At 47.0% G+C, this 27002-nt stretch overlaps 1 protein-coding gene across 9 annotated transcripts in view; it reads left to right on the forward strand.

The window, feature by feature from the left end:
• Nucleotides 1-22512: 22512 nt before the first annotated feature.
• Magi1 (membrane associated guanylate kinase, WW and PDZ domain containing 1) overlaps nt 22513-27002 on the forward strand; it is a 620496-nt gene continuing 616006 nt past the window's right edge. For all 9 annotated transcript variants that reach the window (XM_045135556.1, XM_045135552.1, XM_045135550.1 and 6 more), the window contains exon 1: nt 22513-23388. In XM_045135556.1, coding sequence (XP_044991491.1) covers nt 23073-23388 — 316 coding nt within the window. In that variant the 5' untranslated portion in view covers nt 22513-23072. The remainder of the gene's footprint in view (nt 23389-27002) is intronic.

Genomic DNA, 27002 nt, shown 5'->3' on the forward strand with positions numbered 1-27002 from the left:
CAGAGCAACAGTAAACAAACAAATAATTATTCAGCAATCTAACATACCCAGCATAGAGATGTCCCCTTCAGATACAGGTCCTGAGTTTGTACAGAAGTAACCGTAAAAGTGTTCATTGTGACCTTCTCGTTGCTGGCACAGAGCACCCAACCAAAAGCAGCTCATGGGAAGAAAGGGTTTATTTTGGCTTACAGCCTCGAGGGGTAGCTCCATGGTGGGAGGGAAAGCATGGCACGGGCAGAGGCTGGGCATTACCTATCTCCTGGCCAACATCAAGTGGACAAGAGCAGCAGAAGAGCGAGCCAAACACTGGCAGCATAGGGCTGGTCAACCTCCAGGCTCATCCCCAACAACACACCTCCAGAAAGGCTCAATTCCCAAATTGCCACCGGCTGGGGGCATATAACTCAGAACACAAGACATTATGTAGGACACCTAATTCAAACCACCACCCTGTGTACCCGATGTCCCTTAAATGCCAGTTCTAGGGTGCTGAAGAGATTGTTCAGTGGCACTTGTTTACAAAGCCTGAAGACCTGGGTTTGACTCTCCAGAGGCCACATAAAGCCAGATGCACACAGTAACACGTGCATCTAGAGTTTGTTTGCAGTGCCAGGCAGCCCCTGTGGGCCCATACCCACCGTCTATCTGTCTACTGTCTATCTATGTACCTACCTATCTGTCTTTCTCTATGTATCTGGCTCTGACTCTCTCAAATTTATATATAATGCCTCCAGTTCTAAAAGCCATACACAGGACTGCACCTTCATGGGCACCATTGCCTGTCTCACAAAAGAATGCAACACAATTCCTTGAATAGAAGAATCAGCACGTAATAGTCCCTGGAAATAAATATTTGTTGAGTAAATAATGGACAATGGATGGAAGGAGACTAAGTAATCCATCTATGCATAGGAATAAAGAGAGAGTTACATGCCCCCCATCAAAAAAAAAAATCAACAACAAAAAACGAGGCCAGGCCTGGTGCTGCACGCATTTAATCCCAGCACGTAGCAGGCAGAGTGAGGATTTCCATGAGTTCGAGGCCACCCTGAGACTACAGAATTCCAGGTCAGCCTGAGCTAGAGTGAGACCCTACCTCGAAAAACAAAACAAAACAACGCGAACCAAAAACAGTTTGAGTCCTCAGAGTGTCTCCAGTGCCAAACTTTTGGTTCCGCAGCCCTGTCTGCAGCCTGTTGTTCCGAACACATCACGCAGCTGTCAAGCAAAGCAGTGCGTGACAGCATTTGTGGCAGCTTTGCATAAGGCAGCTAAAGGTTGCAGCCTGAATGGCTTTCTCTAGGAGCCTGGCTAAGTAAGCTACAGAGCAAACACAGCACAGAATAGTTTGCAGCTGCTTGATAACGCTAAATGAATTTCCTCAGATGCCTGTGAAGGTGTTTGTAAGCCAAGGTACTCACCCTTCCCCGCCCTGGTTTGTAAGCAGAGTCCATCACAATCAAATGAAGAATGAAAAGATTCCAACCATACTGTCATTTTCAAGAAACAGCTTAAATATTTTCTGATATACAGAAACCATAAGACATTTTTCCCAGCAAAAGTGGCAAGAGGCTAACAGTCTCCCGAGGACCATGTAAATTTAAAGGAAGAGCTATGCGAGATATATTTTAGGAAGTACCCACCAGGAAGCCTGCAGTGGTTGTTAAAAGTTTGCCTTTAGGGCTGGAGAGATGACTTGGTGATTGAGGCACCGGCCTGCGAAGCCCAAGGACCCATGTTCAACTCTCCAGATCCCTCTTAAGCCAGACACATAAAGGTGAGGCAAGCACAAGGTCGCACGTGCCCATTCTCTCTCCTCTGTCTCTCTCTAAAATAATTTTTTTAAAAAGTAAATTTTAAAAAAGAAAACCTTAGGAGAAGATGGGTTTTGGAACAATCCCACCCTCATTCTGATTTCTCGTACATGCTGCTTTGAGATTATGTAAGCTTGCCCCTGACTCTTCTGCTACCTAGGACACTAAGTCACCAATAAAGGCTCAGTTTCAATGATAAGTGGAATGAATGTATAGACTTACTCAGTCGAAGAGTCTAGAAGCTGGGCAGGCTCCAGGTGCTGCTTGATTCAGGCTCCCTCATTGTCTTCCCTTTCCTCTTATCACAGTCCTTCTCTGGGTTGACCCCAACTCCAGCCGGGTGCCCTGTGAGGTCACAAATCCCCATTTCTGTCCCAGAGCCTGGACCTGTACCACGGCCCACACTGTCCCGAATCAGAAGGAGTGTGCCACTGTTTCAGGATTTCACCCGAGAGTCGCTCTATCAAAGCCACCTGCCAGGTTCTGTGCACAGACCCTAATCAGCCAGGTGAGCCACTTATGTCTATGGGCTGCACCTGGCACACCCGCCTCTGTGTGGGCAGAAACTCTTTGCCAGCGCTAAGTCCCAACATTAAAGAACGATGTGGTCTTCATAGCTGTCCATCTTCCTTTGTAACACGACATAGTCAGTGAGCAGATGCCCGTCTCAGAAGGACACTGACACCAAGTCAAGGTCCAAATGCAGCCTTATCCCAGTGCCATGAAAGTGTGAGTAAAAGGGCCTTTCTGGTGGCAGTTTTCCATGAACACAGTCATCTTTTTTTTTTTTTTTAATACTTATTTATTTGCAAGCCAAGAAAGAGAATGAGAGAGTGGGCATCCCAGAACCTCTTGCCACAGCGAAAGAACTCCAGAGGCATATGCCACTTTTGTGCCATCTGGGATTTGAACTTGAGCCACCACCGGGCTTTGCCTGGCTTTGCAAACAAGTGCCTTTAACTGCTAAGCCATCTCTCCAGCCCCCATGATCAGCTTGTATCTACCAGTTTTAAACAGAAATCCCATCTTCAAATGTCAACAAGTCCAGTGGCCTTTTCTAAATCTGCTAGCCCACTTTTTGCAAAATGCAAGCTGCCTCTTCACTACTGACGCTTTCAGATGATCAGCTCGCTGGAGTTGTCAGCAGGCAGCCTTCAATAAGCAAACAGTGCCCTGGCCTATGCTACTTTCTGGGCAGGCGCTGAGGACTCAGAAGCAAACAAGGCAGGGTTGTAGCTACCCACAACCCCCTCACTTGCTCCAGCAAGGGAGCACAGACCATATTCATATTTGTTTAAATGATTAAGTAAATATAAAGCTGCAAAAGGTACTTATGAGCGGTTCTTCGTTCATATCTAGCAGTTTATCAAGAGTGCTCTCCTGTGCTGGAAAGATAGCTTAGCCGTTGAGGTACTTGCCTATAAAGCCAAAGGACCTCGGTTCAATTTCCCTAGGACCCATGTAAGCCAGATGCATAAGGTGGTGCCTGCGTGTGGAGTTTGCAGTGGCTGGAGGGCCTGGTGTGCCCATGCTCCCTCTCTGTCCCCCCCCCCCCTGCCTTTTTCTCTCTCGCTCTTTCAAATAAATAAATAAATAAATACAATTTTTAAAAAGAATTTTTTTTAAAAGAGTGCTCTCCCTTTATTCTCTGCAAGCCAGCAGCCAGAGTTCAATTCTTTCTGGGTTGTTTGTTTGTTTGTTTGCTTGCTTTTCGAGGTAGGGTCTCACTCTAGCCCAGACTGACCTGGAATGTATTCTGTAGTCTCAGGCTGACCTTGAACCCACAGTGATCCTCTTATCTCAGCCTCCTGAGTGCTGGGATTAAAGGTGTGCGCCACCACAAGCGGTTAGATCTTTCCTTAAAAAAAAAAAAAAAAAAAAAAGTATTCATTTATGAGAGAGAAAGAGTGAGAATGGATGCCTCTTGCCACTGAAAACAAACTCCAAATGCATGTTCCAGTTTGTCCATGTGGTTTTATGTGGACACCATGGCCCTGAACCCAGGCCGGCAGGCTTTGCAAGCAAGTGCCTGTAATTGCTGAGCCATCTCCCCAGCTCTGGAATTTGTTGCTTCTTGGAACTAGTTCTGCTCGCCTTTCACCTCTTAACTGTACATTCCTTTATAAAGGAAATGCCGGGGGTGTAGCCCGCTGGTAGAGCACAGGCCTAAAGGAAACTTCCAGTCCTGTTACAGTAACCTCTGCTTCTGCCTAGGACGTCAGGTTCAGTGTTCTAAGGTCATGAAGTGGTGCATGACTTTAATCCCGACACTCAGGAGGCTGAGATAGCTGTGAGTTCGAGACCAGTTTGTGATAATACTACATAGTGAGTTTCAGGTCAGTCTGGGATAGAGTGAGACCCTGCCTCCAAAAAAAAGAAAAAAAAATGTTTTAAGATGAACCCTTCTCCTCTTGGGTTTGATCTGGGATTTGTTTGCTTGCTTCCTGTTGCTTGACGCAAGATCTAGTTCAGCCAGGCTGCCCTTGAACTCACTGCATACCAGAGGAAGATCTTGAACTCCTGATCCTGCTCCCTCCAACTGCCACGAGCTGGGGTCACAGGCTGGGGTCATGCTCAGTTGACGTGGTGCTGAGGATCCAACCCAGGGCTTCCAGCAAACTAGACCAGTGCTCTGCCAATGGAGCCCCAGCTGAGCCCCTAGCCAGGATGGGTCTTCCAGCCCTTCCCTTGGTTCCCTGCTGGTGCAGCACGTTTAGAACCCTCATCTGTTTGGGGATGTGTGACAACTCTGCATCCCACACTGCTTCCACCTCTGGGCTTCTATGGCACACCAGGCTTCCTTCCACCTTTCGCTTTTGTCCTTGCTGTGCATTCTGCTCGGAACATGTTCTCTCATAAATTATTATTATTATAATTATACTTATTATGATTTGCCTGCATGTGGCACAGGGGTGGGGGAGGTACACATGTGTATCTGCCTGTTGGAGTCAGAGATTGATATTGGACCTCTTCTCTGAACCCTCTCTATTTTACTGAAACAAGGTCTGTCACTGGCCCTAAAGCTTACCGGTTCTGCTAATCCAGTCTGCCCAGGGCTTTCCCTATTTCTGCCTCCACAAACTGAAATTACAAACCCTGCCTGGCACTGACATGCTTGCTGGGGATCCGAACTCTGGTCTTTGTGCTTACATGGCAAGCACCAACCCGGGGAGCCATCTCCCCAGCCTCTCAGATAAGTATTTGACCAACGGCTTTACTCTCTGCTCAGATATGAACTTAGGCATGAAGCTTGCCTTTACCACATAAGAGATCATACCATTCCCACCTTAGGCATCATAGTTCTAGCTGCCCTCCTTGTAAGGCACAGATCTTCAGTCTCCTTTGTGTATTGCTGCATAAAATCATATGACCTCTCCCAGTACTGGAGGTGGAGACAGAGGCAGGAGGATCACTGCAAACTCAAAACCAGCCTGGTCTATATAGCAAGTTCCAAGCTCAAAAAGCTCCCAAACTAAACCAACCAAACAAAAAGAGTAAAAGCCCCATTTATTTATTTGCAAACGGAGAAAGAGAATGAAAGAATGTCACACCAGGACCTCTTGCTACTACAAACAAACTCCAGATGCATGTGCCACTTTGTGCATCTGGTTTACGAAGTAAAACTCCATAAGAGTAAAGATGATGGGGCTGGGAAGATGGGCCAGTGGCTAAAGGCACTTGCTTGCAAAGCCTGCTGGCCCAGGTTTGATTACCCAATACCCATGTAAAGCCAGCTGCACAAAATGGTGCATGCATCTGGAGTTTGCCTGGCATGCCCCTTATCTCTCTCTGCAAATAAGTTTTTAAAAGTTTTTTAAAAGAACAAAGATGCTGAGACCCCCACCCCATCTACTGCTCAAATAGCTCTTACATATGTTAGGAATGCGAAACATGTTAATGAAAAGAAGGACGAATCTGTACATAATGCATACCAAATAGTCTGGTAGATAACAGACACTTAAATATTTTGGAAGGACTGAATGCCTAAAAAGAAGTACAGGAGTTATTAAAATAAAACTAAGGTATTTGGCCTAATTGGAGGAGCCATATAAGGCATAAGTAATTAAATGAGCGGCGTACACTTGGACTCCCAGAACCCGGGGTGCTGAGGTAGGAGAATTGTGAGTTCAAGGTCTGCCTGGTTGAGAGACCCTGAAGGAGAGGAGCGGGAGGAAAGAGGAGGAGCAAAGGGAAGAGAAGGAGAGTGAAGGGAGGGCAAATGAAAAACAAGAAAGGAGGAAGGAGAGACAAAAAAAAGAGTGTTCAGCCCTTTTGATAATGTTAATGCAATCAGCTTTCTTAGGGTAGGAGGCTGTGCTAGAACATCCACAGGGGCGGGAGACGTCCAACAGACCCTTCTCCCCCAGACACGCCCCTCCCATCACCCCGCTGCCCCCTCCCCCACCCCACCCCCCAACTCTATTTTCACACAGCTGGCAGCGTCTGCAGTCCTGAGACTTCTTGCCAAGAATGGAGATTTAAAATGTCCCACAGAGAAATTAGCATTAGGGTTGACCAACTGGAAGCCAAGCCCTGAAGCTATTTTCCAGAGTTCCTTAACTCCCAGGAGAAGCAGTTTCCCCCAGCAAAAGGCTGGAGGGCAAGGTTCTAGAAGGGTTATTCTCTTACTTAGGGTGGCTAAGTTTGAGTGGGGGAGGAAAAGTATGAGATGGAGCAGAGAGATGAATTTCCCCTGCCTCTTTAGACATTTTGGTCTTTGGTTTACCAGTGATAGGAAAGGAGCGATACAGTTTCTTCTGGAGTTGTGTCAGGCTATGCTCCATAAATTACCTGGGAGGATGCCATTATGCAAATATAGAAAGAAATAGCAGTGTTGATATTCATTGCGACAGCTTAGTTCTCTCAGCGGGGAAGGAAGGGGAAGTCACTACCTTTTTCTTAATAATGTCTTTCCTAGCAATGCAAAGATCCCATGACTGTTCTTGGCAACAGGTTGGAACCAGCCTAGAAATTCTAGCTATAGCAATTTAGCTGAAATTCCAACATAATCCCACATAATAGTGCTAGTAAATTGCTTGACTGCTTTGAAAACTAAAGACCAATTCATGGAATATTTCTCCTGGGTTGTAGGAAGTCTCATGTGGAGATAAATACCTTTCAAACTGATTCTCTCTCAAACCCAGATCATTTTACTTTCAGTGGTCACTAAGAAGATTAGCAACACTCAGGCTGGAGAGATGGCTCAGTGGTTAAAGATGTTTGCTTGCAAAGCCTGATGATCCGAGGTTCAGTTCCCCAGTACCCACCAAAAGCCCAATGCACAAAGTGGCACATTGGTCTCAAGTTTGTTTGCAGTGGCAAGAGACCTTGATGCCCATTCAGTCTCTTTTATTCTCTCTCCCTCCCTCTCTGTTTGCAAATATAAATAAAGTATTTTTTTTAAAAAAATCACAACATTTAATTCATGTGCAAAGGGTAAAAAAATGAATGAAGTCTATATTAGCCACCATCATTATTCTTGGGCTCAGCGATACCCTAGGTGAAAAGTATTTCATGAACTAGGCATGGTAGCACACGTCTTTAATCCCAGCACTCAGGAGGCAGAGGTAGGAGGATCACTGTGAATTCCAGGCCATTCTGAGAGTACATAGTGAATTGCAGGTTAGCCTGGGCTAGAATGAGACCCTACCTTGCAAGACAAAATGAAAAAAGCGTGTAAGGCTGGAGAGACAGCTTAGTGATTAAGGCTTTTGCCTACAAGGCCAAAGGATGCAGATTCAATTCCCCAGGACCCACATGAGCCAGATGCACAAGGTGGCACATTTGTCTGGAGTTTGTTTGCAGTGTCTAGAGGTCCTGGTGGACCCGTTCTCTCTTTATCTGCCGCTCCCCCCAACCTCAAGTAAATAAATTAAATATTTTTTAAATGTAGATCAAATTCATATAAAATACAGAACACCATTTTAGCATGATTATTATTATTATTGTACTATGGGTTGAACTCAGGGCCTACATATGCTAGAAGAGTAACCTACCACTGAGCAATATTCTAGCCCCAAAAGAGTTTTGAAAATATTTTCTCTCTCTTTTTGTTTTGTTTTGTTTTGTTTCTTTCTTTCTTTCTTTTTTTTTTTTTTTTTTTTTTTTTTTGAGGTAGGGTCTCACTCTAGTTCAGGCTGACCTGGAACTCACTCTGTAGTTCCAGGCTGGCCCAGAATTCACAGTGATCCTCCTAACTCTGCTTCCCAAGTGATAGGGTTAAAGGCTTGTGCCACTACACCCAGCTCATATTTTGTCATTTAAAAACATTGTTTAGTTATTTATTTGAGAGAGAGAAAAAAGAGTGGGGGGAAAGAGAGAGATGGAAGGAGAGAGAATGGGCACGCCAGGGCCTCCAGCCACTGCAAATGAACTCTAGACACATGCACCACCTTGCACATCTGGCTTACATGGGACCTGGAGAACTGAACCTGGGTCCTTTGGCTTTGGCAAGTGCCTTAACTGCTAAGCCATCTCTCCAACCCTATTTTCTCATTTTTTAACCCATAGACAGTAATTATATATATTGATGGGGAACAGTGAGGCATTTCAGTATGTAATAATTACATCAGGTAATTAGAATGCTTTTACTCAGATATTATTTTGTTTTGGGGACATTCAAAATCCTCTCTAGTAGCTACTTTGAAATATTCACTTAATTGTTGCCAACCACATTGACACACCTACGTTCACCTTAGCTCATCACCAGCTAAAACATCCTATAACTCTTAAACAGGATCCTTCTTTCTTTCCTTCCTGAACGTACTGGCAAGTACTAGTCTATTTCCTGGAGTTGTGCATTCTGGAACTTTTTTACATAAACGGAATCATACCACATGTGGGCTTTGTGTCCTCCTCCGATGATGAAATGTCATGTTCCCCAGGCACTTCCATGTTTTTACATGCATTAGTGATTGACCCGTTGTGAGAGCGGGACAATATCCCCTTGTGTGGATACACCTCATGTTTGTCCATGTATCCACCAAAGGCCGTTCGAGTCACTTCACCTGCATTTGTACATCTGCCTTTACGTGGGCAGTAGGGAATTGACCCTGGGACGTTAGGCTTTGCAGACAAAGCCACCCGTTGCCATAGGCATGTTGGGATTAGAGACCTGTTAGACACTTGTGTCTGGCTTTATGTGGCTGCTAGGGATTAAACTCAGGTCAGCAGGCTTGGGGAGCAAACACTTTTGTTTTTGGTTTTTCGAGGTAGGGTCACACTGTAGCCCAGGCTGACCTGGAATTCACTATGTAGTCTCAGGGTAGCCTCGAACTCACAGCAATCCTCCTACCTCTGCCTCCTAAATGCTGGGATTAAAGGCGTACGCCTGGCTGGAGCATACACTTTTAACCACTGAGCCATCTCCCCAGTCCCTAGCTCACCTTTTGAGTCATGTGAATTATGCTGTTATGGGCATTCACAAACATGTTTTTATTCACACTCCTGTTTAAAGTCCTTTGAGTATGTTTGTCTACCTTGAAATTGTTGGATTACCTACTAATTCTAGGCATAATTTATTGAGAAATTTTCAAACTGTGTTCTACAGCAGATATATATATATATATATATATATATATATATATATTTTTTTTTTTTTTTTTTTTTCCTGAAGTGCCGAGAGCGCCCAACATTTTCACATCCTTGCCATTTCTTATTTTCCATTTCTATAGAGGTGGGACTACAGAGATGGCCCAGCAGTTAAAGGTACTTTCTTGCAATGCCTGATGGCCCAGGTTTGATTCCTCAGTACTGCACATAAAGTCAGATGCACAAAGTGGCTCGTGACTCGAGTTTGTGTGCAGTGGCAAGAGGCCCTGGCATGCCTATTCTCTTTCTTTCTCTCTCTCTCTCTCCCTCTACTTGCAATAATAAATAAATAAAATATTAAAATAAACAGGTCAGGTGGCACATGTCTTTAACTTCAGCACTCGGGAGGCAGAGGTAGGAGAATCTCTGTGAGTTTGAGGCCAGCCTGGGACTACAGTGCAATATCCAGGTCAGCCTGGACTAGAGGGAGACCCTACCTCAAAAACCAAAAAAATTAAAAATAAATAACATATCCATCCCAATGGGTTCACAGTAGTATCTTATGGGTTTTTAAAATTTATTTATTTGAGATAGAGAGAAAGAGACAGAGAGATGGAGAGAACAGACATGCCAGGGCTTCCAAGTACTGCAAATGAACACCAGATGCATGTGCCACCTTGCACATCAGGCTTATATGGGTCCTGGAGAATGGAACCAAAATCCTTTGGCTTTGCAGGCAAATGCCTTAACTGCTAAGCCATCTCTGCAGCCCTTATTAGGGTTTTGATTTATATTTCTCCTAATGACTAAAGTTATTGAACATAATTTCATGGATTTCACAGTGTCTTTATTAATTTAGTTAGTTTTAAATAGTATTTTTTTAAACATATTTAATTATTTATTTAAGAGATAGAGAGGCAGGGGGGAGGAGAGAGAGAGAATGGGTGCAACAGGGCCTCTAGCCACTGCAAATGAACTTCAGACACATGCACCACCATGTGCATCTGGCTTATGTGGGTACTGGGGAATTGAATCTGGGTTCTTTGGCTTTGCTGGCAAGTGTTTTAACCACTAAGCCATCTCTCCAGTCTTTTAGTTAGTTTTTTTTTTTTTTTTTTTTTGAAGCAGGGTCTCATTCTTACCCAGGCTAAGTTGGAACTCGCTCTGTAGCCCAGACTGGCCACAAACTCACAGTGATCTTCCTACCTTAGCCTGGGTGCTGGGATTAAAGGAGGATAGCCACACCCAGTTTATACTGTCATTGTTAATGAAGATCAGCTACATTTCTCATTGTGCCTTATGGTTTACAGGCTAGAAAAAAATCTTACAATAGGGATAGAAAGCTGGGCACGGTGACCCAAGGCCAGTAGTCTCAGTACTTGGGATAATGAGGCAGGAGGACTGCCATGACTTTGACACCCGTTGTTTGGGCTACATATAGTCCGTTTCATGACAACCTAAGCTACAGTGTGAGACCCTGTCTAAAAAATAAAATAAAATCCCAGTGAGCTGGGAAGATGGCTCAGCAGTTAAGGACTCTTGCTTGTAAAACCTCCCATCCTGGGTTGGGTTCCCCAGTACCCACAAAAAGCCAGATGCACAAAGTGGCACATGCATCTGGAGTCCATTTGCAATAGCTGGAGACCCTGGCATGCCCATTCTCTCCATCTGTCTCTCTTTTCTCTCTCCCTGCTTACAAACAAATACACAAATAAATATTTTTAAAAAGAACATGATTTCAATTTGAGTCACATCAGTTTTGAATACTGATCTTATCATCTTAGGGAAGGTGTCTAACTTCCCTGATCCCCAGTCTCATCATCTTTAAAGTGAGGAAATATATGTACTAACTTCCCTGATCCCCAGTCTCATCATCTTTAAAGTGAGGAAATATATGTACCTACCTTACTGTGTCATTTTGAGACTTAACTGAGAAAACACAATAGGGTATTTAAGTGCAATGTTTGGCACAGAGGAAACCCTCAGTAGATAAAATGTTTCCTTGCATTTAAAAGCACAGAGCAGGGTGGAGTGATTGCTCAGTGGTTATAGGTGTTAAAGCCTGACAGCTAGGTTCGATTCCCCAGTAACCATACAAAGCCAGATGCACAAAGTGGCACGTGCATCTCAAGTTCATTTTCAATGCCAAAAGCCCACCCCAGTGCTCCCATTCCCTCTCTTTCTCTCTCATCTTGCAAATAATTTTTTTAAAAAAAGTTTTTAAATGAGGGCTGCCAAAATTGCTCCATGGTCAAGGCACTTGCCTGCAATGCCTAAAGACCCAGGTTCAATTCCCCAGTACCCATGTAAAGCCAGATGCCCAAGTACACAGGTGATGCATGGAGTTGGAGTTGGTTTGTAGTGGCTGATGGCCCTAGTGTGCCCATTCTCTCATCTGTCTTTCTTCTCTCTCTCTCTCTCTCTCTCTCTCTCTGTCTTTCTGCTTGCAAATAAATAAATAAAAATTTTTTAAAATGAAAAATAAAGAGCACATTAAGTTCATCTGTGTTCTCATATCTGATCAGGATTCATGGGAGCCTGGTTCTCTCAGCCTCCTTCATTCATGCGCGTGCTGTATTACTCTTCAAATATACACCGAGCCCACACAATGCAGGGCATGAGCAAGGAAGTGCCAGGATGAATAGATCTCCAGATCGTCAGCTGGAAGCAGAGAACCCTAGGACTACATCCCAACTGCCACTTCCTGGATATGTGACTGTCTGCAAGTTACACAGCCATACCTCTGCTTCCTCTTTTGAAAAATGGGACTGATCCTCTGTCCTGTCCAGTGAAGAGGATTAGATAAATGCACTATTTAAAGCATTAGCCTAGCACAGCGGGAACTCACTAAGAAAATGTTAGCCACCCTTGCTGTTACAGTCATGATTTTTTAATTTTTTTTTTAATTAAGGAGAGAGAGAGAATGAGAATGGGTATGCCACAGCCTCCGGCCACTACAAATGAACACCAGATGTGTGCACCACCTTGTGCATCTGGCTTATGTGGGTACTAGGGAATTGAACCTGGGTCCTTTGGCTTAACTGCTAAGTCATCTCTCCAGCCCATGAGTTTTTTAAATGATAGTTTTATTTATTTATTAGAGAGATAGAAAGAAGAGAATATGGCTATATGGATGTGCCAGGGCCTCTTGTTACTACAAATAAACTCCAAGATGCATGCACCACTTTGTGCATTTGGCTTTACACACAGGCACTTGGGAATCGAACCTCTGTCAGCAGGCTTTGCATGCAAGTGCCTATAACCACGGAACCATCTCCCCAGCCCAACAGTCATGATTGAGATTAAAGTCAAGACAAATTGTTATGAAGGTTTAATGATGGCAGCGTGTGTGTGTTATAAATATGTCTCCATAGGAATGTTCTGTTGATCTGCTTCTCATCCATTTGAACATATAAAACCAGTCTTAGCTCAGCAATCATGCTGGGACAGGTTAAAGAATGAACTGAAAATGGGTTGTAACCCTGGGCAGAGTACAGAGAATATGGTATCATGAGACCTTTGTTTCAATCCTGAGTGTGTGTATGTGTGTGTGTGTGTGTGGGTGTGTGTGTGTGTGTATGCCAGATAGTGATGAACATGGAATTTACTTATTTTTGTGCATGAATGTGCATGTTTTGCAGCATGCATGTGGAGGTTAGAAGACAATGGTGGTCTTCGCTTTCCACCTATTTGAGACTTTATCTATTTACTTATTTGTTTGTTTTTGGTTATTTGCTGCTTGGTAGGCCAAACTAGCTGTGAGCTTCAGGATTCTCCTGCCCTCTGACCGACAGGTGCACTGGGATTTTAGAACAATCTGGTACCTCCAGTCCAGCTTGCATGGTGCTAGATCCACACTCTGGCGGGTATGCGGAGCGAGCCCCCTTTAACCAATGAGACATCCCCCGGGTCCCAGAAATGCATTTCTTATTGTGAGCAGCAACCATAAAGGTTGGGAAAATATAAACTTTGAGAAGGTCCCCAGCCATCTGGAGAGCATCGCCGGGAAGTGCCAGCTTGCCACGGCAAGGGATTGCATAGCTGAAATATTTCTAAATTTAGTGGGATCGATTAAAAACATAATGCTATACCAAGACTCAAGTAAAATTAGTAACTGAAGGAAATGGAGTCCTGGCTAAAATAGGGGAATGTTGCATTTAAAATAAAAAGACAGAAGGAAAAAGAAGGGCTATCTAGTATGGACTCCCGTCAGCTCACTGTGAGGGCTGCCCGCACTCTGTGAATTCTAGAGGCAAGGTCACAAGATCAAGGTCAAACATTTGAAAAATGCAGATGCTGTGAATGTGGAAGCAGAAACATCCCCCAGCCAATGCCAGCCCGTGCACTCACCGAACAGCAGGCTCACTTAGTCATGGAAACCTCGACCTTCCTGCTCCCAGCAGTCCAGCAGATCTCACTGCACCCTGCATCCGGGATCCTCCTGGGGCTGCTTCCCAGCCAGGGGCAGCAAGAAGGCTCAGAATGCAAGGACTCCACTTTTGGGCTCCGGCTCCCTGGGGGGTGTTGCTCACAGCCACTGTGAGGTTGGCCAAGTCTTTTCTCACCTGGGCAACAGTCCATAAAAATGAGTTTAAAATTCTAGGAACGTGGTTAGTCTGGAAAGTGACTAACACATTTTCTTTTCTTTTTCCTTTCTTTCTTTCTTTTTTTTTTTTGCATCCTCATTCATTTTTTTCTATATGATTTGCTGGGGGATAATTTTCCAAAGATGGCAGAGGTCAAAGAGCAAGGTCGTTCAGACTCCACATTGCTTTATTATCCTGAGTCATCTTCTAAAGCCTCGCCTCATGTTTGCTGGGTTCATGTTGTGAGATCCTTGAGCCATGTGTTCACACTGTGGGTGACTTTACCCTGAGGACTCTGGGAATGCCTCCACAGAACTCCCTTCAAGTACCACAATGTCATCATAAAACTAGACTTCATCTTTCACTTCTTAAAATTCTATTAAAGGCCTAGGGAAATGGCTCATTGATTAAAAGCACTTGTTTGTAAAGCCTGCCAGTCATGGTTTGATTCCTCAGTCCCTACATAAAGTGGCACATATGTCTGGAATTTGTTTGTATCAGAAAGAAGTCTTGGTATTCTCCCTTCTCTCTCTCACGCACAAATGAATAGATAAGATTATTAAAAAATATTATTGGGCCGGGTGTGATGGCACATGCCTTTAATCCCAGCCCTCAGGAGGCAGAGGTAGGAGGATCGCTGTGAGTTCTAGGCCACCCTGAGACTACATAGTGAATTCCAGGTCAGTCTGGGCCAGAGTGAGACCCTTCTTACTTCGAAAAACAAAAAAACAAAAAACAACAACAAAAAACTTATTGGGCTGGAGAGATGACTTACTGGTTAAGGCCTTCGCCTACAAAGCCAAAAGACCCAGGTTCAATCCCCCAGGACCCACATAAGCCAGAAGCACAAGGTGGTGCATGCGTCTGGAGTTAATTTGCAGTGGCTGGAGGCCCTGTTGTACCCATTCTTCCCCCCTCCCCAGCCCCTTGCGTGCTCTCTCTCAAATAGATAAATATAAATAAAATAAAAATATTTAAAGGTAACTAGTGGATCTTTAAAAAAGATTAAAAACTGCTGTTAAGATAAATTAGTTTCTGCAGCCATGCTTGCGAATCTCCACACTTACCTTTTGGGGCTGCCTGGGCTTCCCTGTTTGTGAGCATTCTCTCTTTCGCTCTCTCTTTCTTTCTTTTTAAATTAGAATTTTTGGGCTGGAGAGATGTCTCACTGGTTAAAAGGCATTTGCTTATAGAGACTGATGGCCTCCGTTCAGTTCCCCAGTACCCACATAAAGCCAGATCCACATTGTGGCTCATGCATCTAGAGTTCATTTGCAGTGGCAGGGGCCCTGGTGTGCCCATTCTCTCTCTCTCATAAACAAATAGTTAAAAAAATAAACATTTATTCATGTGTGTTTGTATGTTTGTGTGTGACTGTGTGCACCTTTGTATGTGGGTATAAGCGTGTGTGTGTGAATGCACGTGTGCACGCGTGGACACCACAGGACAGCCTCTGGTATCATCTAAGTCACACACCTGCTCTTTTTGAGAAGGCCCTCTCACCGACCTGCGCTCACCAGTTAGACGAGCCTGGCTGGCCAGCAAGGCCCCGGGGACACTCTTACACGCAGGCACCACCACATCCATTTTTTATAATTACTGGGGCTCAAACGCAGGTCCTAGTGCTTCAAAGCAAGCACTTTACTGACTGAGCCATCTTCCCAGCCCAGGACTTTCTAAACATATTTCTTTAGTTAATTAATTGTGTGTGTGTGTGTGTGTGTGGCAACACCAAGACCTCTTGCTTTTGCAAACTTATACCAGATGCTTGTGCTACTTATTTGCATCTGGCTTATGTGGACGGCTTGGGAACTGAACCTGGGCTGTAGGCTTTACAAGCAAGCTCCTTCAACCCCTGAACCATCTTCCCAGTCCCCATAGTGTTTTCTTATCTGAGCAGCAATTAGGTGGTAGCTTTTCCTCTGGAATAAAAAAAAAGGAATGTTCTTTTAGCGCTGTGCTGCTCTTCCCTCATAGGATTAACAAAATAAGTACTTAATCGATGTTTGTTGAATAAATGAATGAATAAAAACAGTCTGCTTGACATTCAAGTGTCATGTGCCATTTTGCAATATATAACTCTCTTCTTCAGCTCAGCTGCAGAGAAAACTTGAGTTATGTTAGAGCATTGAGATCAATGCCAGGTGGCTTAATCAGGCATCATATTAAACAAGACTACTGTAAAGGCTTAACACTGCAGTTTAAAACTATGTAGGCAGAGCATTGCAGCTTCTTACTTCAGATTGAAGAAATTTATTTCTGCGTAAAGTTTTTAAAACTCTGTATTAGCCAGGCATGGTGGCACATGCCTTAATCCCAGCACTTGGGAGGCAGAGGTAGGAGGATCGCCATGAGTTCGAGACCACTCTGAGACTACAGAGTGAATTCCCACATAAAGCCAGATGCACAAAGTGACACATGCACCTGGAGTTCATTTGCAGTGGCTAGAGGTCCTGATGTACCTGTTCTTTCTCTCTCTCTCTCTCTCTCTCTCAATCTTTCCTTGCAAGTATAAATAAATAAAAATTATTTTTTAAAACAAAACAACACAAACACTCCTGAACAACAAAATCCAGGGGGAGAGTTACCCAAATATAAAGGCAATTCTTGCTAGTAGGGTTGTGAGTTGCTTAATTTAATAATGTCTTATTGCATACCTATGTTTTTGTCATAATGAAGTCTTTTAAAAGTTTTTAAATGTTTTCTACACACTCTGTCTTGGTCATAACCCCTTCCATCACCTTATTTTGTGCCCCAACCCCTTCACTGAACCTCTTCTAGGTTGATGTCTTTTTTTTCCCTCTGCCATGCTCTATCATCATGACGACATACTGATGGGCCCAGTATCGCACAAGTAAGGTAACATATGAATGAGTGAGGTCACAACTGCACCAGTCACGTTGTGTCTGGAAGACAGCATTCCAAAGCGCTCCTCCCCTTCCTTTGGCTCTCCATGACTTCTGTCACCTCTTCCGCAATGGTCCCAGAGCCTTGGAGAGTGTGGCAGATCTGTTTTTTAACATGTTCTCCAAAAGCTAATGTTACTAGAGTATCTTTACAGCATGGGCATTTCACCCTGGGTTTCAGTGTGTATTTTCTACCTCTCCTATTCAGTTTTCATTTATTATAGGAAACAGAGAAAGATATCCAAGCAGGAAGAGGAAGAACTACGAAGGAGCATATCTTCAATAACAGTATCTGTCACTATTCAAGCACCTACCATGGTCAAACTACCCCGTTTTCACAGAGCTAGAAGGTGATGGAATAAAAGAGATATACAAGCCACATGTGGCAGTGCATGTCTATAATCTCAACTCTTGGGAGGTTGAGAGAGTAGAGTGGCTGGGAGTATGAGACCAGCCTAGGCTATATATAGCAAGACCCTCCTAAGACCGAGGGAGGGAGAGGGAGAGGGAGAGGGAGAGGGAGAGGGAGAGGGAGAGGGGTTCACCGAGGAGACAAATCTCTGGACATGTTTGTGAGGGAGTTTCGAGAGTGGGTCACTTGCAGTGGGAAGACCCACCCTAACTGAGGCAGTGCCGTTCCACCAGCTGGGGTCCAGGATTGGATAAAAAGAAGAAAGGCAGCTATGCACCAAGAGTCATCTTTCTTGGCTTCTGACTGCAGATACAATGTGACCAGACACCTCTTGCTCCTGCCACCATGTCCTCCCCATCCTGATGGACTGTACCCCCTCAAACTATAAAGCCAACGTCGACCCTTCCTCCCTTAAGTTGCTTCTTGTCAAGTATTTGGTCATAGCAACCAGCATAGTAACTACATTATTTTCCAGAGCATTTGTAATAGCCGGAGTCTATTCAGCGGAATTACACAACATGATGTACTGATTTGAGGCTCTTGGTGTTTTATATAGCTTAACCGTTTGGGAAATCTTAGGAATGCTTATGAGTGATACAATAAATTTTCGGGTTTCTCTTGTTCCCTCAGACCTGCAATCTCACTTTCAATCTTCCAGTCTTCATCACTCTCCTGTCCCCTCTGCCCATGGAAGAAACCCAGAACATTTGTCAGGACTTAAAAGTTTGAATTCTCTCTTCCTGGCATTCCTTCTCAAGGGCATTGAAATAATAGCTCATATCTGATGTCTTGAAAGGTCACAAAAATTAACATTTTATTTATTTTTGCTTAGTTGAAATTGTGTTAAGGGAAAATGAATACTAGAGTCAGAGGCGATACCTATATGTCTGCCTGCTGAGAAAACAAGGCAGTGGGAGAATGTTCGTGAATCTTTCTTGACAGTCCTGGTCAGGAATGGAGGACAGCTGACAGGCTGCAGGTGGAAGATGGTGCATTCGAAGCTAGCCCGAGGCACATAGGGACCTGGTCTCAGAGCTCTCACTCCAAGACAGCCACCTTGTGCTTCTTTTACAGCTGGTCAACTTAGCCCAGCCTGTGTTTTCAGAAAAGGGAGGCACAGCACCACTCTAGGCTGCAGTGACGACTTCTCCCATCACCTGAACACCTTGAGAAGAAATGAATTTGGGAGAATTTAAAGAAAAGCACATTTCATATTCATGTTTTTGTCTTCTTTCTCGTAGAACTAGCTATATAAATTTCATATCTTCATGTGTTGGGAGTTTATCACTACAGCTCACTTCTCATTCAAGTCAAGTCTCTATATTAAGTGTTCAGCTGAGGGTGCTTGGGAGATGGCTGAGCTGGTAAAAGAGCTTGCTGCATACGCATGTGGACTTGAGTTCAGATCTCCAGCACACACATAAAGTCAGGTGCGCAGCACTCAGAAGCCTGAGATAGGAGGATCACCTTCAGTTTGAGGCCAGCTTCCAACTACAGAATGGGTTCCAGGTCAGCCTGGGCTACAGTGAGCCCCTACCTTGAATAAACAAACAAACAAACAAAAAACCTAAATAAAATGCCAGGTCTGGTGGCATGCACCTATTCTCTCTATTCCTCTACTTGAAAATAATATTTTTTGTTTAAAAAGAAGCATTGGGGCTGGAGAGATGGTTTAGTGATTAAGGCACTTGCTTGTGAAACCTAAGGACCCAGGTTCAATTCCCCATTACCCACATAAGCCAGATGCACAAGGTGGCACATGCATTTGGAGTTCATTTGCCACGGCTGAAGTCCCTGTTGCACCCATTCTATCTGTCTTTTCCTCTCTATTTCTCTCTCTTTCAAATAAAAATAAATAAATAAATAAATAAAATAGTTTTAAAAAGAAGCAATAGCATTATTAGGATCCTTACTTTACACTGCTCCAAGAAACCCGACTTTGAAATGTGGCACCTATGAGCTTTTTCAAGAAAATGATGTATGAATGACTCGGTTTTACCCACCACATATAAATTGGCTTCATCACGAATCAAATAACGTAATGGTTTCACTGTTTTTGCTAGTTTGAATGTATGCCCCCCAGTAGACTTAGCTGTTTTATTAAAACCTGGGCTTCCCGCTCCCTGGCTAGAGGAGGTGTCACACTCTTAGGTAGTTTTTCTCTGTCCCTATTTCGCTTTTAAAAATCACTTATTCAACACAGAGAGAAAGTGGGCACAGCAGCTGCTGCACATGAGCCCCGGGCTCGGGCTCGGGCTCTACTTCCTGCGTCTGACTGTATGCGGGCGCGGGGATCAAACCCTCGGCCATCAGCCATTTCATCTCTCTGGCCCTCCTCTTCCAATCTTAAAACCTGAAATGTGTGGCCAAGGTGTGCTTGCTGGTAGAACGTCTGCCTAGCATGCACAAGGCCTGAGGTTTGAATCTCAGCACTTCTAAACAAATAAATTTAGCGAGATGAAGTGGGCTAACTTCCAAATCTTCTCACCTTCTCAGCTCCTGTGGGGATGGGGTGGAGGACAGTAAATGTCAATCACAAGCAATCCGGGTGCATCTATGCTTTGGGGGACCGCAGGTGGGGGTAAGAGTGGGCCACCACTAATTCTAGGTGGGTAGGAGAGTCTTTGGCGAACAGCTGTTACTATGAAATGGTATGGTCTGGAGAGGAAATGCAAGGTCAAGACCACTAGTGATTCCGTCATCTAAAGGTACTCTCAGCATATTCCAACCTGTGCGCTTTGTGGAGCTGATCCATGAGCTGAGGGTGTGTCAGAACATGCAACTGTCCGAGTTTCCTGCCTTCTTGGAGTGCATCCTCCAGAGAGAAGTGCATCACAAGTTTATCCTACAAAAGGAAGCTTGTCTGCAAACTCCAAGGACCTCAGTTCAATTCCCCAGTACCTACATAAAGCCAGATGCACAAAGTGGCGCATGCATGAGAGTTCATTTGCAGCGGCTAGAGGACCAGGCGTGCACATTTTTTTTTCTCTCTCTCTGCTTGCAAATAAATAAATAAATAAACATATATATGTAAATAAAGGAGGGCCAGGCATGTTGTACATGCTTTTAATGCCAGCACTTGGGAGGCAGAGGATCAACATGAGTTTGAGGCCAGCCTGGGACTACAGAGTGAGCTCCATCCAGGTCAGCCTGAGCTACTGCGACTGCACCTCACAAGAACAAGAACAAGAAGTACTTTGGAATTCAGACATCAAATGTTTTGTCCTCACTATTGCACTGCACTACCACTTAAAGCGAGTCTACACATCGTGATGATACGCAGGCCTGGGATCACAGCCCTCAGGAAGCGGGGCAAGGACGACAGAGGAGTGGGATTTTGAGGCCAGCCTGTCCTACATAGTGAACACGCATAAAAGTCTAGATGTTGGGTTCCACCCTAGGAACTCTGACAGCTGAATCCATCCTGTTAAGGCTTGGGAGTTATGACCCAGGGGCCAGCTCATTTCATGCTGTCAGATGTAAGGCCGGAGAAACTCCTTTCATCATGAAAAGCCATTCTTGAATACCTAGGGACAAGTCAACATTCTCCATTTTTTAAAATTTCAGCTTTTCGAGGTAGGGTATCGCTCTAGCCCAGGCTGACCTGGAATTTACTATGTAGTTTCAGGCTGGCCTCGAACTCTGCGGTCCTCCTACCTTTGACTCCCCAGTACTGGGATTAAAGGCGTGCACCACCGTGCCCAGCTAACACTCTCCTTTTATTTTTATTAGCTTAGAATAGAATCCTGGCCACAGGACTTTCAAAGTTATTTAAATATATACTTAATATTTTTAAAATTTCTAGAACAATCATGGAACTCAAACACCACAGGACTTCCAAATTCTTCCCCTCAATACTAGAACTATGAGTTTTAACACCCCACTTGGCAAGGCAAGTTTTCTCCCAAGAACTGGGGGGGGAAAGGGGGGCGGGATATTGCCTTACTCCTTCAGCCTTGGGAAGCAGAGGCTCAGGGTCGCAAGGCTTGTCCATGTCACCCTGAATGTGGCGGGGAAACAGAAACCCCGGAGCCCAGCTCTCAGCCCACCCTGGTGCAATCAACCCCTCCTGAGACCTAAGAACCCACTGCACATCACGTTGGAGGTAAGGACCCTTGCACATCGGCCTTGCACGGTGGAGGTTATTTGGGGGGAGCAAGCTCGTCCTCGGAGGCATTGCTTCCAGTTCCAACCTCGCCTCTGGGCGGCGCTGGCGGCGACGGCGACCCGGGGCGGCGAATTCCGCGGTGGCCGCGGCGCCCACGCGCGTGCCCGCCCCACGCCCTGCGGCCCGGGGAGGAGTCCCAAGGCTTCCCGCTGGGCCAGGAAGCCGAGCCCGAGGCTGGGGACTGGGAGGACCACTGAAAGGCTAGGTAGATCGTTCAGGGTTGAAGGCCACACTCGCTCCTTTTCCCTTTCTCCCCTCTCTTGCCTAAGTGCTAAGAAGTTGGTTCTGAAGTCTAAGCTCAGGCGCGGATGCGTTGGGCGCGCGTGGGGACCTGGGGGGCTGAGTGATGGGGGTGGGACCCCGTGGTCCTCCTCCGCCTCAGGGTCACGTGGTGCGGGTCAGCCCTGGCGCCAGGACCTCAGAGCCCAGGAGCGGGCACTGAGGTTTCTGGAGAGGACGTGGAGAGGGGTGAGCGACCGCGTGGTCAGACCCTGGCCCAGGGTGGTCCCCAAGCTTCCATAACCGCCACCTGTTTGGAATGTTTTTGTTTTGTTCCAAAAAAAAATTATTTTTGGTTTTGTTTTCGAAATAAGGTCTCATTCTAGCCGAGGCTACCTGGAGCTCGGTCTTGTTAGCCCAAGTTGGCCTCGAACTCACGGCCATCCTGCTTCCTCTGCCTCCAGAGTTCTGGGATGAAAGGCGGGTGCACCTCCACACCCGGCGTGGAACCTTTCCTCTCTCTTTTTAAAACAACCCAAAGCCGGACTTTTTCTTTTGGTCTTTTCAAAAGTTCAAGCAGCTGGAGTGGAAACACGTGCGCGCGCGCCCCCATCCCCAAAAGGCCCGGGCTGGGTTGGACAGACGCTGGAAGGGGCCAGAAGAAAAGAATGCCCGGGTTGTGGGCTGGAGGGGGGCAAGCTGGCTGGCGCGGAGGTCGGCGTTAGGACCCGCCGGGCAGCGCGACGGCAGCTCTTCCCGTCCAGGAGGAGGGGCGGGGCGGGGCCGGGCCGGCGGGCGTCCGCGGGGCGCATGCGCGCGCGTCTCCCCGGGGCCGTCCGCGGCGCTGCGCTGCGCGGCACAGAATGAACTGTGACAAAACAAGCCGAGCCTTTGTATCTGCTTAAAGGGGCCGCGGGCACTTTCCTGCGGGTCCCCCTCTATCCCCTCCCGTCGGTCTCCCGGGGACTCCCGGACTCTGGGAAAGGGTGTCCAAGAGGAACAACTCGCCGGGCGCCGAGAGGCTCACAGGAGACGAGGAAGAAAGCAGAGGTAGCCCGTAGCAGCTCCCGCGGACTCAGTGGACGACTGTGATCCCCTGGAGACCTGGACCCTGGGATGCCCACCGGGCTCGCGGGCGCGCGCGCGGGGCTCGCCATGGAGCCCGGAAAGTTACTTGCTTGAGGATGGATCGAGTGTGTGTCCGGGGAGGGGTGGACCGAGCCCAGCTTGGCCAAGTTTCTCTCTTCCCGCTCGTTCGGTTGAATTCTCTATGCACATATATCTTATTATCTTCTGAGATGTTTCTCCCATGAGCCAGCGGAGGCTTGGGGGCTCGTGCTGTGGGGGGACACCACCTGTCTCTCATTTCATTATTTTTATTTTTTGGAGAAGGAGAAGGAGGAGGAGGAGGAGAAAGAGGGGTGTCAGTTCATCATGTCGAAAGTGATCCAGAAAAAGAATCACTGGACCGGCCGGGTTCACGAATGCACCGTGAAGCGGGGACCCCAGGGAGAACTCGGGGTGACGGTGCTCGGGGGCGCGGAAAATGGGGAGTTCGCGTATGTCGGAGCGGTGGCGGAGGCGACGGCGGGGCTTCCCGGTGGTGGAGGTGGCGAGGGCCCGAAGCTGGTGGAAGGGGAGCTGCTGCTGGAGGTGCAGGGGATCCGGGTGTCCGGCCTGCCCCGCTACGACGTGCTGGCCGTCGTCGACAGCGGCAAGGAGGCCGTCACCTTCAAGGCCGTCAGACCAGGTAGGACGGGGCGTGCCTTGGAGGGACGCACCCAAGTGTGTGTGTGTGTGTTTGGGGGGCATGCAAAAGGGGGCGCCCCCTTGCACCACGACCTCCCCGCCGGGAGGGAAGTTGAGAGAGACACACAAAGTTGTGTGGTTGTGGGGTGCTCGCCCACCTGCCTTGGGGTTGGGCTCTTGTGATGCTGGCTTGGCGCAGGCAGAGGCTGGAGTGGATGCCTCCCAGGGCCTGCTTGGCCAACTTGGGGTCGGCGGCCACCGAACTGCCCCTGAGTCGCCTGTACCTCAAGGCTATCTGGGAAACTGAGGCAGGGACAAAGGGGGGATGCGTCCTCACTCCAGCTGCGAGCTAGGAAACTGAGGCAGGGCAAAAGGTGGATGCGCCCTCACCCCAGCTCCTCAAGGCGAGCTGGGAAACTGAGGCAGGGAAAAAGGTGGACGCACCCCCATCCCAGCTGCGAGCTGGGAGACTGAGGCAGGGAAAAAGGTGCATGTATTCCCTCTCCACCCTGCCGATGCGACCGTACCCCAGCCCAGCCCACTCCAGCTCCTTGCTGGAGAAATGGAGATTCCGGCGTTTGCCCGCTGCTGGTCTGTTCTCAGACCTGGTGAGGTGTGTACGGATGGAGACGGTCTGTGGTCGCTTCCATCTGTAAATTGCAGTCCCCACAGGTAATCTGGGTTATGACCCCCTGGCGACTCCGAGGTGGGCTGTTCGCGGAGTCTGTCTGCATTCACCCACCCCACGGCCGGTGACGCATGTGTCTGCTCGGGGTGGAGACGCGGTGGGGGAAGGAGTGTTTCGCTCTTGGCGCGAATCAAGTCCAAGTTTAGCCTCGGGCGCAGCGGCCACCAGCCCCACCACCACGGTAGTCCTTATGATGACTGTTGTGCTGCTAGCCACAATTCATTGCTAGCTTGCTGAGAACGACATTGGGGGGGGGGGGCTCTGAAATGTTTCCTTACTTGTATTAGCTCATTCTGATTCATAGCAATTCTGAGATCCGAGTTGGTTTTTGTAAGTCCCATTTGACAAATAAGGAAACCGAGACTGACCTTAGTTAAGTGACTTGCCCAAGGTCACACAACTGCGCAAAGTGCAGGAGCCCTTGCTCTAGAAGGAGAAGAGGAGGAAGGGGGAAGGGCTTGGGGAAAGGTGGCCCTTTTCAGCCCGGAAGGGAACTTGTCCCCCAGAAGTCTGTAGTGGAGAGGGCTTCTTCAAAGGCACATCTGAGGGCTGCTGCTGCTGCTGGTGGCTGGTCACTCCCTCTCTGGTGTAAGCCAGGAGCCTGTCCCCATATCTCCACTTGAGAAGGACTGCCTTCCTTAAAGGGATTCCTCTTATGAGCCACAGTGACGCAGGTCCTCCCGGATGAAAGCACCCTGGAGGTGGCAAAATCGAATGTGGTGAAAAGTCACCATATGTCACCTTCAGGGTATCTAGAGGAATGTGTCAGGAGAAAGGAGGGCTGGGCTGCTCTGCTCCCCTCAGAGTTAGGCGTCTTCCAGTCTGGGAGCACTGGGGAGAGAGGGGAATAGCGCCCCCCCCCCCCCCCCCCCCCCCCGTGTTGCCTAGGGAGCTGACAGGCTTGACACCTAGCAGAGAAAAGTCCTAATCCTCATACCCTGCACGTGGCCACTTCCTCCAAGAACCCCTGCCAAGATGAGCAGTGCTCCCTGTGCACTGGTCCCTTCGCCACAGTGCTGTGGAATTGAAGCTGGGTTCTTAGGCTTCGCCAGCAAGTGCCTTAACAGCATCCCCCTTTTAAAAAATTTTAATTTTGGTTCACTCTGTGCCATGATGTAGGTCCTCATTCCTTCCTTTCTGTGCCGGCGGCGAGCTCATCGATGGTGCGCCCGTGTTTCGTTCTTGGCTCATCTGCCCAGCACCCTGCCTTTCTGGACCATACATATGTCTTTTGCAAACGAGTTTGTGTGTATTTGTCATAAACCCGTAACGAGCGCTCGATAGACGTGCGCTCTTGTATGTAAGCTGAAACGAAGAACCTGGGTTGTGAACTTGAGTGTGTATGTGTAGCATGTATGTGCCCCGTACACACTCATGCAGTGGCCACAGGAGCACATCAGGTGTGCTCTATTGATCTTCCACACACCTCTCACTGAAGCTGGAGCTCACAGTTTTCTAGTGACCAGGGCTGACCAGGGAGCCCCAGCATTTGCCCACCTACCCCCTGCACTTGGGATTATCGGTGGCCATGCCTGGCTTTGTACATAAGTGCTGCGGCCTGAGTTCAGGTCTTCATGCTTGCACAACATGCCATCTCCTCAGCCCCTGGCTTATGAAGGTAATGCTGGCTACCTGGATGGTTGGGACATGTAGATCTGTAGAGAAAATACTGTGTTAAGAATTTGCTGCAGGTTTGAGCTCGTGGGCGTTTTGGAGGAGCAGGTGGGGCTGTCTTCTCATTCAGTGGGTGTCTGGTGGTCCTGCACGGGGGATTGTTTGCAGCATGCAAGATGGGATGCGGCAAGCATGCTTCCTTACACCAGCATTTTGTACGGGTCTTGGAGATGAGGTTCCTGGGACTGGGGAAGCTTTGGTGAGAGGCCACCATGCCCTCAGATACGTCTGTGTTTGGCAGGAACGACACTGCCCGGAAGTGTTATCCTTTTACTATGGACTATTCTTTGAGCACAGAAATGCTCACAGCAGGGTGAGTGTGGGTGTACGCATGTGGATTAACTTCTAGTGGCATAGAAAAGCAAAACAAAACAAAGTGCTTGGGCTGGAAGAATGGCTTAGCCGTTAGGGGTTTTGCCTGCAAAGCCAAAGGACCCAGGTTCGATTCCCCAGGACCCATGTTAGCCAGATGCACAAGGGGGCACATGCATCTGGAGTTCACTTGCAGTGGCTGGAGGCCCTGGTGTCCTCATTCTCTCTCCTTCTTTCTCGGTCAAATAAATAAATATTAAATATTTAAACAAACAACCACCACCAAAAAAAACATGCTCATTGGGAAACTTGAATGGCCTGGAACCCAGCATAGTGCATAATAATTATACATGCCCAGTGGCTTCTCTGGTGTCCTCCTTCCAGTAAAGATGATGGCCCTAGGATCTGTTCCATCGCTTTCTGCTCCCTTTTGTATTCAGAGAATTATTTAAATTATAGGACAGAATCATAGCTTACTGGGTCCACATGTATATCAGGTTCACAGTTGGGATGTGAGAGGGAAAAACACTACTTAAAAAAATATTTTGGATGGGTATGGTGGTGCACCCCTTTAATGCCACCACTCGGGAAGCAGAGGAAGGAGGATCGCAGTGAGTTGGAGGCCACCTTGAGACTACATACTGAATTCCAGTATGCATCCATTCTCTTTATATACATATATATCTGTATATAAACATACGTGTGTGTGTGTGTGTGTGTGTGTGTGTGTGTAAGCAGGAGGGGGGAGAAAGAGAGAAAGAGAATATGAGCATGTCAGGCCTCTAGCCGCTGCAAATGAGCTCCAGATGTATGTGTCATTGTGCCTTTGGCTTTATGTGGGTATTAGGGAATCAAACCCGGGGCATTAGGTTTTACAGGCAAGCACCTTAACTGCTGAGCTATTTCTCCGGCCCAATGCTACTTATTTTGGGGTAGCTCCT

Source organism: Jaculus jaculus, chromosome 16 (assembly GCF_020740685.1).
Source record: "Jaculus jaculus isolate mJacJac1 chromosome 16, mJacJac1.mat.Y.cur, whole genome shotgun sequence".
NCBI lineage: Eukaryota > Metazoa > Chordata > Mammalia > Rodentia > Dipodidae > Jaculus > Jaculus jaculus.